Source organism: Phallusia mammillata, chromosome 8 (genome assembly GCF_965637545.1).
Source record: "Phallusia mammillata chromosome 8, kaPhaMamm4.hap1.1, whole genome shotgun sequence".
In the NCBI taxonomy this organism is placed as follows: domain Eukaryota; kingdom Metazoa; phylum Chordata; class Ascidiacea; order Phlebobranchia; family Ascidiidae; genus Phallusia; species Phallusia mammillata.
In genome coordinates this window covers 11,581,764-11,595,764 of record NC_137259.1, presented here as the reverse complement: position 1 = coordinate 11,595,764, position 14,001 = coordinate 11,581,764, and the positions used below count along the sequence as shown (strand labels likewise).

The window sequence follows — 14,001 nt, the reverse complement described above, 5'->3', positions numbered from 1 at the left end:
AAAAACGAAGACTTTGTGACTAAAATGATTAACTGCCAGCATATTATTGAGTATTGGTACGATGGTTTTTATGATATTTTCTTTGTGTATATTTTGTAAACAAAGTGTGAGCTAATTCTTTCTGTGCACTTTTTTACAATTTTGTTTGATATAACCAACCTTTTCTGGCCGAGGAATCACCTTGGGGGCCATAAATCACTACGTTAGTCTCGTAGCGAGCCATAGTTGCGCCCCCATCAGGTTCGCCCAACTCAACGATAAAACTCCGATCAGTGAATTTTTCGCCTGCGGTTTTTCGTGGATCTACTAACGGGACCTTGATCTCCGCAGAAGGCTGACCATGAGCGAAGGTAATCTGCCCCTCGGACTCAATAAAGTCTCTACCAGCAACCGCTGTGTTTTCCCGAGTAAACCAATCAACAGTGACTTCTCCGGTCAGACCAAAAGTACGAGCAACCGGCACCACAGCTTCGGTGCCAACACCAAGTTCAAATTCATAATGCTCGTCTGGAAATCCGATTTCACCAGCTGTTCCATCATCTGTGAAAGAGAAAAAGTTATTGTTATTTCAATTCATTTAGAGAAGCTTAAAATCTGACAGTTTGATTTAACAATAGTCTTAATACATTTACTACAAAAAGTCGACTTTATCCATTTGGCTCACATTAGAACATAGTGTTGTTACTTATAATTACTTAATACATTTCATACTCAAAGAGGTTGACCATTTTCTGTGTTAAGCTTCACTTTGGTTGAAAAATCAATTAAGTAATTTACACAGGCCTTCCAAAACCCGCAATACACAAGGTAACTTTATGTACCCATAATGCAAAAACACAATTAAAACAGAGTGTGTGAAAAATTAGATTTACCTTCGAATTCTTGATGGCGGTGTATGCTGGTCTCGTAAGTTGTTTGAGTCTGGTAAGTTGTGAATGTAACAGTTTTTATTTCACTATGTTCAGTCATCACAGCAGTACTTCCAATCTCCCGTCTCACAATTTCTGTGTGCGATGACCGAAACACATCTTCGTCGGACGAACTGGATGAACTGCTAGATGAGCTTGACGAACTGCTGGAACTGCTTGCAGATGATCTCCTTCTCAGCGGGTTTAAAACCACCTCTGTTTCGTACAAACCCACTTCAGCATCACCGGTAGCGGCCCCGAGCTCGGCAGTAAATGAGCATTGCTTTTTGTAGTGAGAACCCGGCAATAGATCGACTTTAATGCTTTTGCGGATTTCACCAGCAGCAAACGGCAATTCGCCTTGTGTTTCAACGTAATGCTGCCCCGAGACTGCTGTATTGTCACGAGTGAAAAAATCGACAGCAACTGCTCCACGACAACCGATCGTCCGACGAACCGGAATCTCAATTTTCACTGGTTTATTCTTCTTCTGTTGTAGACGCGTTGAAGAGATGACAGTCCGTGTGGATTCGAATCCAAGCATCCCGGGATCGTTTTCGTCAAGAGGAGCACGAAGCTCAACCTCTGTCTCATAGTTTCCTTCAACTTCAGCCCCTCCACTTGCTAAGCCAAGTTCAATAACGAAAGACAGATCTTTTGTGTACTGATTGTATGGCAGCAGTTTGATATCAATATCCTTAACAGTCTGTCCGTCTTCAAAGGTAACTTGTCCGCTTGATTCCTCGTAATGTTTGCCGTTGATAGCTGTGTTGTCTCGGGTAAAGTAGTCCACGCACACTTCGCCACCTGAACCGAACATGCGCATTATAGGGATTGAAATCTGTGGGTTTCCTGATGTGCCAGTGAAGGCAGGGAAAGTGAAATTGGGTGATGAAAACTCAAGTATTCCAGGTGGATCCTCCTTTGTGGCACTAAGAACAACCTCAACAACGTAAATTATACCCATCTGATTTCTCACATGTACAAAAAAGTTCACAGAACGCCTGTATACCGATTTCTTAAGAGGGATCTCAATAGTGCATTGGTCTGAGTCCTCTGGAATTTGCGCCAAGCCCTTGCTAGTAGTGTAGTGCTTGTCGGGTTTGGCAGATCCCGGTTTTGTTTTGTACGACAGGGGAATTGAGTTTTGACATTTGTCGCTGCTTCTGCGTATGGGTATACGTACGACATCGTCATCCAGGACACAAGCCTTTATTTTAGACAGTTTACAGTCAAATTCATAGCTTGTCGGTTCTTCATTGGGCTGCAATGTGACTTGGACTTGCTCTGAACGATTATTTTCAGGGTCAGTTAGGAGGATAGTGAAAAACTTCTCTTCAATTCTTTTGCATGCTACGGTATCAATTTCAATGTGTCCTTTCGTCTCCCTATCGCCAACAACGGCCTTTCCCGACGTGGCAACGTAATGTTCTCCGCTTGTGGCCGTACCGTCAGCCGTGGCGTAATCAATATAAACGTCACCGCCGCAGCCACCCTTGCGTATTAACGGAATTTTCAGGACTTTTGAATCATCGGTATCAAAGCTTAGACCGCCATCTGGAGAATCAAAAAACAATTTACCAGTCGGTTCTGTGTCTGTAGGAGGAAGTTTGATTTCAATATCAGATTGCTTAAGTTGTATCCCACCCACAGGATCAAAGAGTCTGACATGAAAGTCCAGTTCGCTTCTATACTTTGCATTAAGAAGTTTTATCTCAACTGCACAATCCTTTGCCCCATCTTCAAGTTCAAGCACTTCAGACGCAGGTTCAAAATGCACTCCTGCTTTTGCGCTACCTGGTATTGTTTCATAGCTCATTCCAACTTTGCCACCACATCCATTTTCGCGTTTGAGAGGAATAATCACCTTTCTATCTTCAGGTTCACCGAGTTTTATTTTATCGGTTTCGAATGTAATCTCACCAGGAGGTTCAATGTAAGTAGGAAAGAGCATGACGGTCATTTTAGTTGATTTTTGTGTGTGTTGATCGGTCAATACCACGTAGAAGGACTTGGGGTCGTTGTACATTTCTTTGAGCAATGGAACTTTGATTTGAGCTTCCTGTTCGCGATCTTTGATCACAAAATTTCTCTCAACGCTGGTATAATGCTTATCTCTCTTTGCACTTCCGTCCTCAGTCTTAACATGGAGATGCATTTCTCCGCCAACGCCACCAATCCTTGCCAAATTAATATCGACACTGTCCGCTTCATTTGCATTCGTTTTGACCAGATCCTTATCTGCTTTAAACACGACCTCGCCCCTCGGTTCCTTATCAGTTGGCTGCAGGACAATTTGTACTTCGCTTTTTCCGCCGTCAGGCCGGCCAATCTCCAGGAAAAACTTCAACTCGCTTCTGTACATTTTAGGTTTTATTGGAATGCGTATTTCGCCTTCAGTTTTCCTGTCACCAATAGTCAAGTTGCCAGAAGTCGGTACGTAATGTTCATCTGCTTTTGCGGTATCATCCCTAGTGCGGTATGAGATTGAGATAGGCCCGCCCTTACCATTAACGCGTCTAATCGGCACAACGACGTGTTTGACAGTGCTTCCATCGCACGTAACTGTATCGTCATTGTCTAACCCGGGCCAAGTCAAGTTCCCAGCTGGCTCGTCGTCAGTCGGCAAAAACGTCACAGTTGACTTGCTGACGTCACCGAGGGTAGCCCCGCCCTGTGGTTGGTCAATTTCCACAACCAGGTCGAGTTTGTCGCGGTAAAGGAGTGGGAGTAGAGGGACTTCTACCTCAACAAACTCTTCACGGTCTTTGAGGGTAATTTGACGGTTGATCCCTCTGTAGTGTTTTCCGTCCTGAGCTGTTCCGTCTATGGTTCGCACACGGAAGGAAACTTCGCCACCTGCCCCGTTCTTGCGTCTTATCGGAATTCCAAGACTGTTGCAATTCTTGGCACTAACTTCAAGTACATCATTGTCAGGCAAGGTCAGTTCGCCTGGTGTTTCGGTGTCAGTTGGTGCTAGAAGTATTTTCATGTTTGATGTTTTCTTGTCGTCACTAGACTGTATTTCAAGTTCAAAGTCAAGCTCGTTGCGATACGTTTCTGGTAACAAAGTTATCGATATTTCGTCGCTGTCTTGACGATCTCCAAAAGTTAAAGTTCCCGAAACCGGCAAGTAGTGTTTTCCAGCTTTTGCCGACCCATCGATGGTGTTGTACGACGCCGTTACAGTTCCTCCGATGCCAGAGTACCTTTTCACTGGGATTTCAAGGCGTCCAATCTCGTTGGCGTTGACCGAAATTTCTTCACTTTGCCTGTCTAAAAATCCTAAAAATCCTTGTGGTTCTGTATCCGTTGGTAAAAGTGTCACCGTGCATTTATTGTCTTCAGAAATTTCTGCCTCTCCGATTGGGTCATCCATTATAACATAAAACTTGAGTGGTGTTCGGTAGCTTTCTTGGACAAGGGCTATTGGCAATTTAACATTCTGCTGTCTGTCCTTTAATGTTACGCGGCCGTCCATGCCCTTGTAATGGACGCCATCAACAGCACTATTATTAGCAGTTTTTATTGCAACAGATACTTGTCCACCAACTCCACCGACCCGTTGTACAGTAACCATAGCGACATCAACGTCATTGGCATTAACTTGCACCACGTCGGACATTGTCATCTTTCCAGCTGGTTCACAGTCAGTGGGTAAAAGCTTTACTCTAAAAGGTACTTCTTTGTCTTGACCAGGATCCTTAAGAGTTACAGTAAAGTCCAGTGTATCTCTGTATGTTGCCGGCAACAGCTTTACTTCCACATCACCATCAGTTTGGCGATCTTTCAGTGTAATATCACCTTCAGCAGACTCGTAGTGGATTCCAGCTTTAGCACTGCCATCGCTTGTTTTATATTTCAAAATCTTTTCACCACCGACACCATGAACTCTTTTCACTGGAATCATCACTGATTTATCTTTTGTTGCATCTACTTCAACTCCAACGTCATCTGGTGCCGAAATCTCACCTTCGGGTTCATTGTCTGTAGGTAAAAGCTTAATAGTTGTGGTTGCTTTATCGGTAGGTGCACTAGGGTCGTGAATTTCAACGTCAAATGTCAATGTATCGCGGAAAATTTGAGGTAAAAGAGGAATGAAAATGCTTCCTTTCGATTCACGATCTTTCAAAACTAAGGTTCCCTCGCATCCCTTGAAATGTTTTCCGTCTTTTGCAGAACCCTCTTTTGTTCTAAAATGCACAGTTTTGTCTCCACCAACTCCGTCCATTCGCCCAACATCGATCGTGACAGTTTCGCAATCATTCGCATTCACTTCAGTACTTGGTTGGCCAGACTCCGATATAAAAGTCAGCCTTCCCTCTGGTTCTTCATCAGTAGGCTGTAAAGTCACGTGAGTATGGGGATTGTTTCCGAGATCAGCTCCATCTGAGGGATCGCTGATTTCAACAGCAAATTTCAATGGATTTCTGTACATGGTAGACAGAAGCTGCACTGGTATTTCAGCTTCAGTTTGTCTGTCCTTCAAAGTCACCCTTCCATCTATGCCTTTATAGTGGACTCCATCCAGTGCGGTATCATCGTGTGTTTTGATTGCAACAGAAACTTCACCTCCTGCACCTTCAACTCGCCTCACAGGAATTTTTGCGACGTTATCATCATTAGCATTGGAAACAAGATCGTCACAATCAGGTAAAGTAAGCTTACCAGGCGGTTCGGTGTCAGTTGGCAACAGCTTGACTGGTGTAGTAAATTCTGTCTGCTGACTTGGATCTTCAATGATTACAATAAAGTCCAATGTATCTCTGTACATTGCTGGCAGCAGCTTAATTTTCACATTATCATCTGCTTGGCGATCTTTCAATCTAATATCGCCTTCCGCAGACTCGTAGTGAATTCCAGCTTTAGCACTCCCATTGCTGGTTTTAAATTTTAAAATCTTTTCACCACCGACACCATGAACTCTTTTCACTGGAATCATCACTGATTTGTCTTTTGTTGCCACTACTTCAACTCCAGCATCATCTGGTATCGAAATCTCACCTTCGGGTTCATTGTCTGTGGGTAAAAGTTTAATCGTTGTCGTTGCTTTATCGGTAGGTGCACTAGGGTCGTGAATTTCAACGTCAAATGATAATGTATCGCGATAAACTTCAGGTAGAAGAGGAATGAAAATGCTTCCTTTCGATTCACGATCTTTCAAAACTAAGGTTCCCTCGCATCCCTTGAAATGTTTTCCGTCTTTTGCAGAACCCTCTTTTGTTCTAAAATGCACAGTTTTGTCTCCACCAACTCCGTCCATTCGCCCAACATCGATCGTGACAGTTTCGCAATCATTCGCATTCACTTCAGTACTTGGTTGGCCAGACTCCGATATAAAAGTCAGCCTTCCCTCTGGTTCTTCATCAGTAGGCTGTAAAGTCACGTGAGTATGTGGATTGTTTCCGAGATCAGCTCCATCTGAGGGATCGCTGATTTCAACAGTAAATTTCAGTGGATTTCTGTACATGGAAGACAGAAGCTGCACTGGTATTTCAGTTTCGGTTTGTCTGTCCTTCAAAGTCACCCTTCCATTTATGCCTTTATAGTGGACTCCATCCAATGCGGTATCATCGTGTGTTTTGATTGCAACAGAAACTTCACCACCTGCACCTTCAACTCGCCTCACAGGAATTTTTACGACGTTTTCATCATTAGCATTGGAAACAAGATCGTCACAATCTGGTAAAGTAAGTTTACCAGGCGGTTCGGTGTCAGTTGGCAACAGCTTGACTGGTGTAGTAAATTCTGTCTGCTGACTTGGATCTTCAATGATTACGCTAAAAGCCAATGTGTCCCTGTACATTGCTGGCAGCAGCCTTATCTCGATATTTTCGTCAGCTTGACGATCTTTGAGAATAATATCGCCTTCAACAGACTCGTAGTGGATTCCAGCTTTGGCACTGCCATCGCTTGTTTTGTATTTCAAATTTTTTTCACCACCGACACCATGAACTCTTTTCACTGGAATCATCACTAATTTATCTTTTGTTGCATCTACTTCAACTCCAGCATCATCTGGTGCCGAAATCTCACCTTCGGGTTCATTGTCTGTGGGTAAAAGTTTAATAGTTGTGGTTGCTTTATCGGTAGGTCCACTAGGGTCGTGAATTTCAACGTCAAATGTCAATGTATCGCGGAAAATTTGAGGTAAAAGAGGAATTGAAATGCTTCCTTTCGATTCACGATCTTTCAAAACTAAGGTTCCCTCGCATCCCTTGAAATGTTTTCCGTCTTTCGCAGAACCCTCTATTGTTTTAAAATGCACAGTTTTGTCTCCACCAACTCCGTCCATTCGCCCAACATCGATCGTGACAGTTTCGCAATCATTCGCATTCACTTCAGTACTTGGTTGGCCAGACTCCGATATAAAAGTCAGCCTTCCCTCTGGTTCTTCATCAGTAGGCTGTAAAGTCACGTGAGTATGTGGATTGTTTCCGAGATCAGCTCCATCTGAGGGATCGCTGATTTCAACAGTAAATTTTAGTGGGTTTCTGTACATGGTAGATAGGAGCTTCACTGGTATTTCAGCTTCAGTTTGTCTGTCCTTCAAAGTCACTCTACCATCTATGCCTACATAGTGGACTCCATCCAATGCGGTATCATCGTGTGTTTTGACTGCAACAGAAACTTCACCTCCTGCACCTTCAACTCGCCTCACAGGAATTTTTATGACGTCAACATCATTGGCATTGGAAACAAGATCATTACAATCAGGTAAAGTAAGCTTACCAGGCGGTTCGGTGTCAGTTGGCAACAGCTTGACTGGTGCAGTAACTTCTGTCTGCTGACTTGGGTCTTCAATGATTACATTAAAGTCCAATGTATCTCTGTACATTGCTGGCAGCAGCTTAATTTTCACATTATCATCTGCTTGGCGATCTTTCAATCTAATATCGCCTTCCGCAGACTCGTAGTGAATTCCAGCTTTAGCACTGCCATCGCTTGTTTTGTATTTCAAAATCTTTTCACCACCGACACCATTAACTCTTTTCACGGGAATCATCACTGATTTGTCTTTTGTTGCATCTACTTCAACTCCAGCATCATCTGGTATCGAAATCTCACCTTCGGGTTCATTGTCTGTGGGTAAAAGTTTAATCGTGGTTGTTACTTTATCGGTAGGTGCACTAGGGTCGTGAATTTCAACGTCAAATAATAATGTATCGCGATAAACTTCAGGTAGAAGAGGAATGAAAATGCTTCCTTTCGATTCACGATCTTTCAAAACTAAGGTTCCCTCGCATCCCTTGAAATGTTTTCCGTCTTTTGCAGAACCCTCTTTTGTTCTAAAATGCACAGTTTTGTCTCCACCAACTCCGTCCATTCGCCCAACATCGATCGTGACAGTTTCGCAATCATTCGCATTCACTTCAGTACTTGGTTGGCCAGACTCCGATATAAAAGTCAGCCTTCCCTCTGGTTCTTCATCAGTAGGCTGTAAAGTCACGTGACTATGGGGATTGTTTCCGAGATCTGCTCCATCTGAGGGATCGCTGATTTCAACAGTAAATTTCAGTGGATTTCTGTACATGGTAGATATGAGTTGCACTGGTATTTCAGCTTCAGTTTGTCTGTCCTTCAAAGTCACCCTTCCATCTATGCCTACATAGTGGACTCCATCCAATGCGGTATCATCGTGTGTTTTGATTGCAACAGAAACTTCACCACCTGCACCTTTAACTCGCCTCACAGGAATTTTTACGACGTTATCATCATTAGCATTGGAAACAAGGTCGTCACAATCAGGTAAAGTAAGTTTACCAGGCGGTTCGGTGTCAGTTGGCAACAGCTTGACTGGTGCAGTAACTTCTGTCTCCTGACTTGGATCTTCAATGAGTACGCTAAAAGCCAATGTGTCCCTGTACATTGCTGGCAGCAGCCTTATCTCGATATTTTCGTCAGCTTGACGATCTTTGAGTGTAATATCGCCTTCCGCAGACTCGTAGTGGATTCCAGCTTTGGCACTCCCATCGCTTGTTTTGTATTTCAAAATCTTTTCACCACCGACACCATTAACTCGCTTTATTGGTATCTTAGCCATTTTATCTTCATTTGCATCTACTTTAACTTCTGCGTCGTTCGGCAACGCAATCACTCCCTCTGGTTCCGTGTCTGTAGGAAGCAGAACGATGGTTAGCTTGTTGTTCTCAACATCTGCTCCTCCAGATGCATTTCCAATCTCAATATAAAACTTGAGCTCTTTTCTGTAAACAGCTGGAAGCAAAGAAATTGGCAAGTCGACATGGTCCTGGCGATCTTTGAGAGTAACTGTCCCGTCAATACCTTTGTAATGAACATCGTCCTTTGCACTGTCGTCAATCGTTTTAACGCGTACTGTTACTTCACCACCAACTCCATTGGTTCTGGAAATTGGTATTTTAATGATTTCCGACTCGTTGGAATCAGCTTTGACGGACTCTTGTGGCAAATGAAGCACTCCAGGTGGTTCTGTATCTGTCGGTAGTAGCGTGATCTTCATTTGCTTCTCTTCGCCAAGTTCAGCGCCACCTTGTGGTTTTTCAACATAGACATAGAAAAACAACTCTTCGCGATATTCGCAAGGTAACAACTCTATGTCGCATGTACCATTCTTTTCCCCATCTTTTACGTTTAACACGCCACTGCTTCCTTTGTAATGTTTTCCTTCAACGGCTGTCCCATCTTCAGTTCTGTAATTTACAGCTACATCTCCCCCGACACCACCCGTTCTGTCCAACGTTATCTGGTATGTGCTTTTGTATGTGGCACAGGTGCTGAACTTCTGATGTTCAAGTTTAGGGATGGTAAATTTTCCGGGCGGTTCAACGTACGTTGGTAACAACGTTAGCCTCTTTTCAGTGCGTTTTCCAAGTTTTGCACCACCCTTTGGTTTGGCCAAGACGATCGAAAAATGTAAAGACTTTCGGTAACGCTCCTTTAGCAAGTCAATGTTTACTTCGCACTTTGTTTCGCCATCGGCAAATGCTATCTCTTTTTCAAGGCTTGCAAAGTGTTTTTCCGCCTCTTCCGAGCTTTCGCTCTTAATAATGCAGAGAACACCGACGTCGCCTTCAACACCTTCGCTTCTGTCTACGATAACTTCCAAGTTTTGGGAGTCATTCACGCACAACTGCACGTCGTCATCACTTTCGAAGCCAATTACGCCTGGAGGCTCAACGTAGGTCGGAAGTAACATCACCTCTGTTTCATACAAAGTACCAAGTTCAGCATCACCAGATGTCAGCCCAAGTTCAATCAAAAGCTTCTTTGGTTTTCTGTACTTGGCACCTTGGACTAGGTTTAGCACTATGCTGCTTTGGGATTGGCCGTCATCAAATGAGACCACCCCTTGCGCTAAATCTTCTTCATATTCAACCCCAGCCGACGCAGTTTCGTCTCGTGTAAAGTATTCAGCAGTGACTTTTCCACCAGTGCCATTTTCGCGTACTACCGGTATCTCAATTTGCGACACATTTTCAGTTTTACAGTCGACATGTCTGCGTTCGAACGATATTGTGCCCGGAGGTACACGTTCAAGCATGGTAAACTGAACGCTTTCCGAGCTTGGATCTACAGTTAGCTCTGGTGTGATTGGCGTGATATTCAAAGAGTAGCTGGAGTCCTTGCGTGGTCCGTACACGTCAGTGGATACCGGTATCCTAAAGAAACGTTCTGATTCCCCGTTCGCAAGATGGATGTCGCCAGTAGTCTGTTGAAACAACTCACCAGAATCACTGTCACTTGGCTCGTTTTGCTTGAGGTCCCACTGCAAGTACGCTCGACCGCAAGTTCCAAGGTTACGTTTTACATTAAACTCGATTGAATTGTCTGGCGGTGGCCAACTTATATCAGCATTTACAGGTTCCACTGCCACGCAACCCCTCTCAGGCATCAAAGTTAAAGTTGAGATTACTCCACCATCCTTCAAAGCAACACCAGGTGTCATAGGAGCAATCGAAAGACATGCAAACGTGTCTTCTTCCAACATGACATCCGGGTGTGTGGAAACATCAAACTTTCGTGAATTTTCGTTGTTAGCAAACCAGACGTCGCCCGAAATTTGTTGAAAATAACGGGAAAGACTTTCACCGTCATCACTCGAATCACTTGAGGAGCTGGACGAACTGGACGAGCTGGATGAGCTGCAACTAGCACTGTCACCTATCGACCAAGCTACGCGCATTGGCCCATAACTTCCATTCTCTCTCAGAATTTCAAATTCAATTGTATCAACTGGCCATTTGATTTGCCTTGTTTGGGGTAACACAGATATCACTCCTCTTTCCGCTGAAACAAAACAGTCGGTTTTAAGTCTACTGTTTTAAAGTTGGGTGAAAAAAGTACAAAAAATACTAATGCAGTTCTATTTAACAGCAGACGCTATGTAGGTTTTTCATCACTGGTTATCGTGCAAAGGTTAATTTTCGTTAATTGCCTACACAACAACCTAATTGTCTCACTCAATTTGGTTCACATAAATTTGAAAGTACATGCAACATTACCTTGTTTACGTCTAAGAGGTAGAGTTGAAAGTTCATGCCACTCGCATAACATTCGACCAATTAGGTTGGACAAACCGGCGCACTTCGCTACACGGAAGTGTTACGCATGTAAGTAGTTATTGGTTATACAATGCCTGTAACGTAGAAAATGGTTGTGGAACGATTAGGTTCGTTATTTGCTCGCAAGGGTTGTTTGGTATTGACAGACCAGTAAGTTTTTGGTGTGTAGTTGATTGTGTGTGATGTGAGTTTGGGAAAAAATAATTGATTATTTTGATTTAATGGTCTACAACTTAGACCAACGCAAATCGGTTACGGACAAGTGCCATGCAGTAGGGTAATGTTGGTAAAACAATCGACGATGAATGTGTTTAGTGTGTTTGTTGTGAGATGGAGATTCCATCCCAGAAGAGAACAAGATGCATCTAAAGAAGATAACCAACGAATCCCAACAAGATGGCTAATTCGACCCTCACCGGGAAACAATTTAACTTTGCAAGATCGACGTTCATCAACCAACTCAGCTCCCCTCTCTGCTGACGTCAACTCCACATTTACGTCAACAGGATCACGTGATTGGAAGTCATCAACCCACGACGGGTTAAGACGCAACACAACAGAGGCCTCAGTATCACCATCTACAAACGCCACAGTGCCGACCGACGAATCGGTCGACAACAGATAATCGGCGGCATCGGCAACGCTAGCCTCCCACGTCACGATCACGTGACCCTCTGAGCCGTTATCACGTGACAATGGCAAGAGAAGAATGTCAGGGACATCGTGATCGCCCTGGAGGCTGACCAGATCATTTGCAAAACCAACAGACCCATAAGCTGTAAATGACCAATGGGTTACACGGAAATCAAAACCAACCTTGATAATAGATAGTAACTAATATTTTAATAATGCTTTTAGCTAATTATTCTATGACATATACCCTTGTCATCAACGAGTTTGCATCTCATTGCAGCAAGTCTCTTCTTTTTATTGGGATCGACCACGTAGAGCCAGAAGAATGATCTCTTTCGTGGCACAGGAGCAGGTGTTGCTTGCTGCAAAGGAATTCGAACCTCAGCCTTGTCCACTCCATCCTGGAATGTGATTGATCCTGAAGCCCAATCCCGACCACGAACCTGAAAGGGATAAACGTTAACAAATCGCCATTTATGCTAAACCATGGTTTCAAAACAAGTGTATTTTTATAAAAGTCTAAACTTCACTCTGTTGCGTTTCATTTACTTTATTACATGTTTTATCGTATTGCTTTCATTTATAAGAACTGAAGATGGAATTTAGACAAAATGTATATATTCTTCAATTATCTTCATTGACTTATTCTTTAAAACAATTTTGCTATTTCATTCATCTAGTTTTTTTATAGTTTATATTTATAAGGAGATTCAACGGTGTACTTAAAGCCACAATACACAATAGCTGTGTCCAACATAACGTTTAAAGTAAAAGTGCTGAGATTCTGGCAACAATTAAAAAGAAATTGCAAGACATTACTTACTTCGGATTCAGATTCAGAATCGGATGAGGATGATGACGAAACATCAGATGCGTCACTGCGCTTACACCAACGAACATTCCAATGCAAAGTAGCATAACCTCGTGTAAAGTGACGTTTGATAGGAATCACTGCAACCTTGTCACTGGTCTTGAACGAGTAGAAACGCTCGGAAAACTCCACTTTCATTTCTATGTGATGAAAATAGGCTGACTGACTTGGGAACCAAACATCATTACATCAATAAACATCTACACTATACAGTTCCAAACTCAAAAGTTAGATAAAATTTACAGTATAGCCCGGAAAATAAATAAAAAACGTTTGTTTCGTACCATCTTGTGTAATAGCATGTGCTGTGGACGATGGCTGGGCATATCCGATCTTATTAAACGGTTGAACGTATACACGATATTTAGTGGATGGTTTCAAAGCAGTAAGAGTAACTTTCCTTTCATCGGGTCCAACAGTTTCTTCAACATCGTCCGCATCTGCAATACAAAATGCCAAACTTTTCACACTTATTACACAAAGACATTTTCATACAGTTATTTCGTTACAAGCAAACAAGCAAATAAAGCTTCGGATTTAACCTTGATTACTTACCATCTGATTTAGCAATAACTTTGTAACCTTCCACTGGTCCACCAAGCGCTGGTGGTTCCCAAGACACTGTACATTCATGTGGGTTCATTGAGGCAGCAAACGGTTTGCGAACCCGGCCTGGATAACCTTTTTCAAATACGTATTGGTAAAAACTAGTTGAAAACAGGAACGAACTACTTTTCATCATTATTAACAAATTTACAAACCGGTATCATTGACAACGTTTAGTTCAACTGTCGCTAGGGGGCGCTCGCGTTCAAGTTCCTCCTCGCTGACGCCGTCACGTGGCTTTTTTCTGACCAATATACGATAGACTTGTGACGAATGACGCATGTCTTGTTTAAGTGGGAACTGCAAAGTGGCGACGTCGTTTCCAGGCTCGTATTGAAGTTCACCGCTGCTCACGACCAAAGGTTCTTCTGAGGCATCGCTACTATCCGACGAACTTAACAGAAAAGTTTTGTTTATAAATCTAAATATTCATACATTA

General features: G+C 43.0%; 1 protein-coding gene across 1 annotated transcript in view; it reads right to left on the bottom strand.

Annotated features, from left to right (window-relative positions):
* Positions 1-14,001, bottom strand: part of LOC145205217 (uncharacterized) — a 51,772-nt gene that overhangs the window by 7,489 nt on the left and 30,282 nt on the right. The window contains exons 66-72 of the mRNA XM_080077888.1: positions 13,718-13,956; positions 13,512-13,637; positions 13,241-13,396; positions 12,909-13,096; positions 12,333-12,528; positions 11,869-12,228; positions 981-11,177 (exon numbers count right to left, since the gene is read on the bottom strand). Of these exons, the coding sequence (XP_079934014.1) occupies positions 981-11,177; positions 11,869-12,228; positions 12,333-12,528; positions 12,909-13,096; positions 13,241-13,396; positions 13,512-13,637; positions 13,718-13,956 (11,462 nt within the window). The remainder of the gene's footprint in view (positions 1-980; positions 11,178-11,868; positions 12,229-12,332; positions 12,529-12,908; positions 13,097-13,240; positions 13,397-13,511; positions 13,638-13,717; positions 13,957-14,001) is intronic.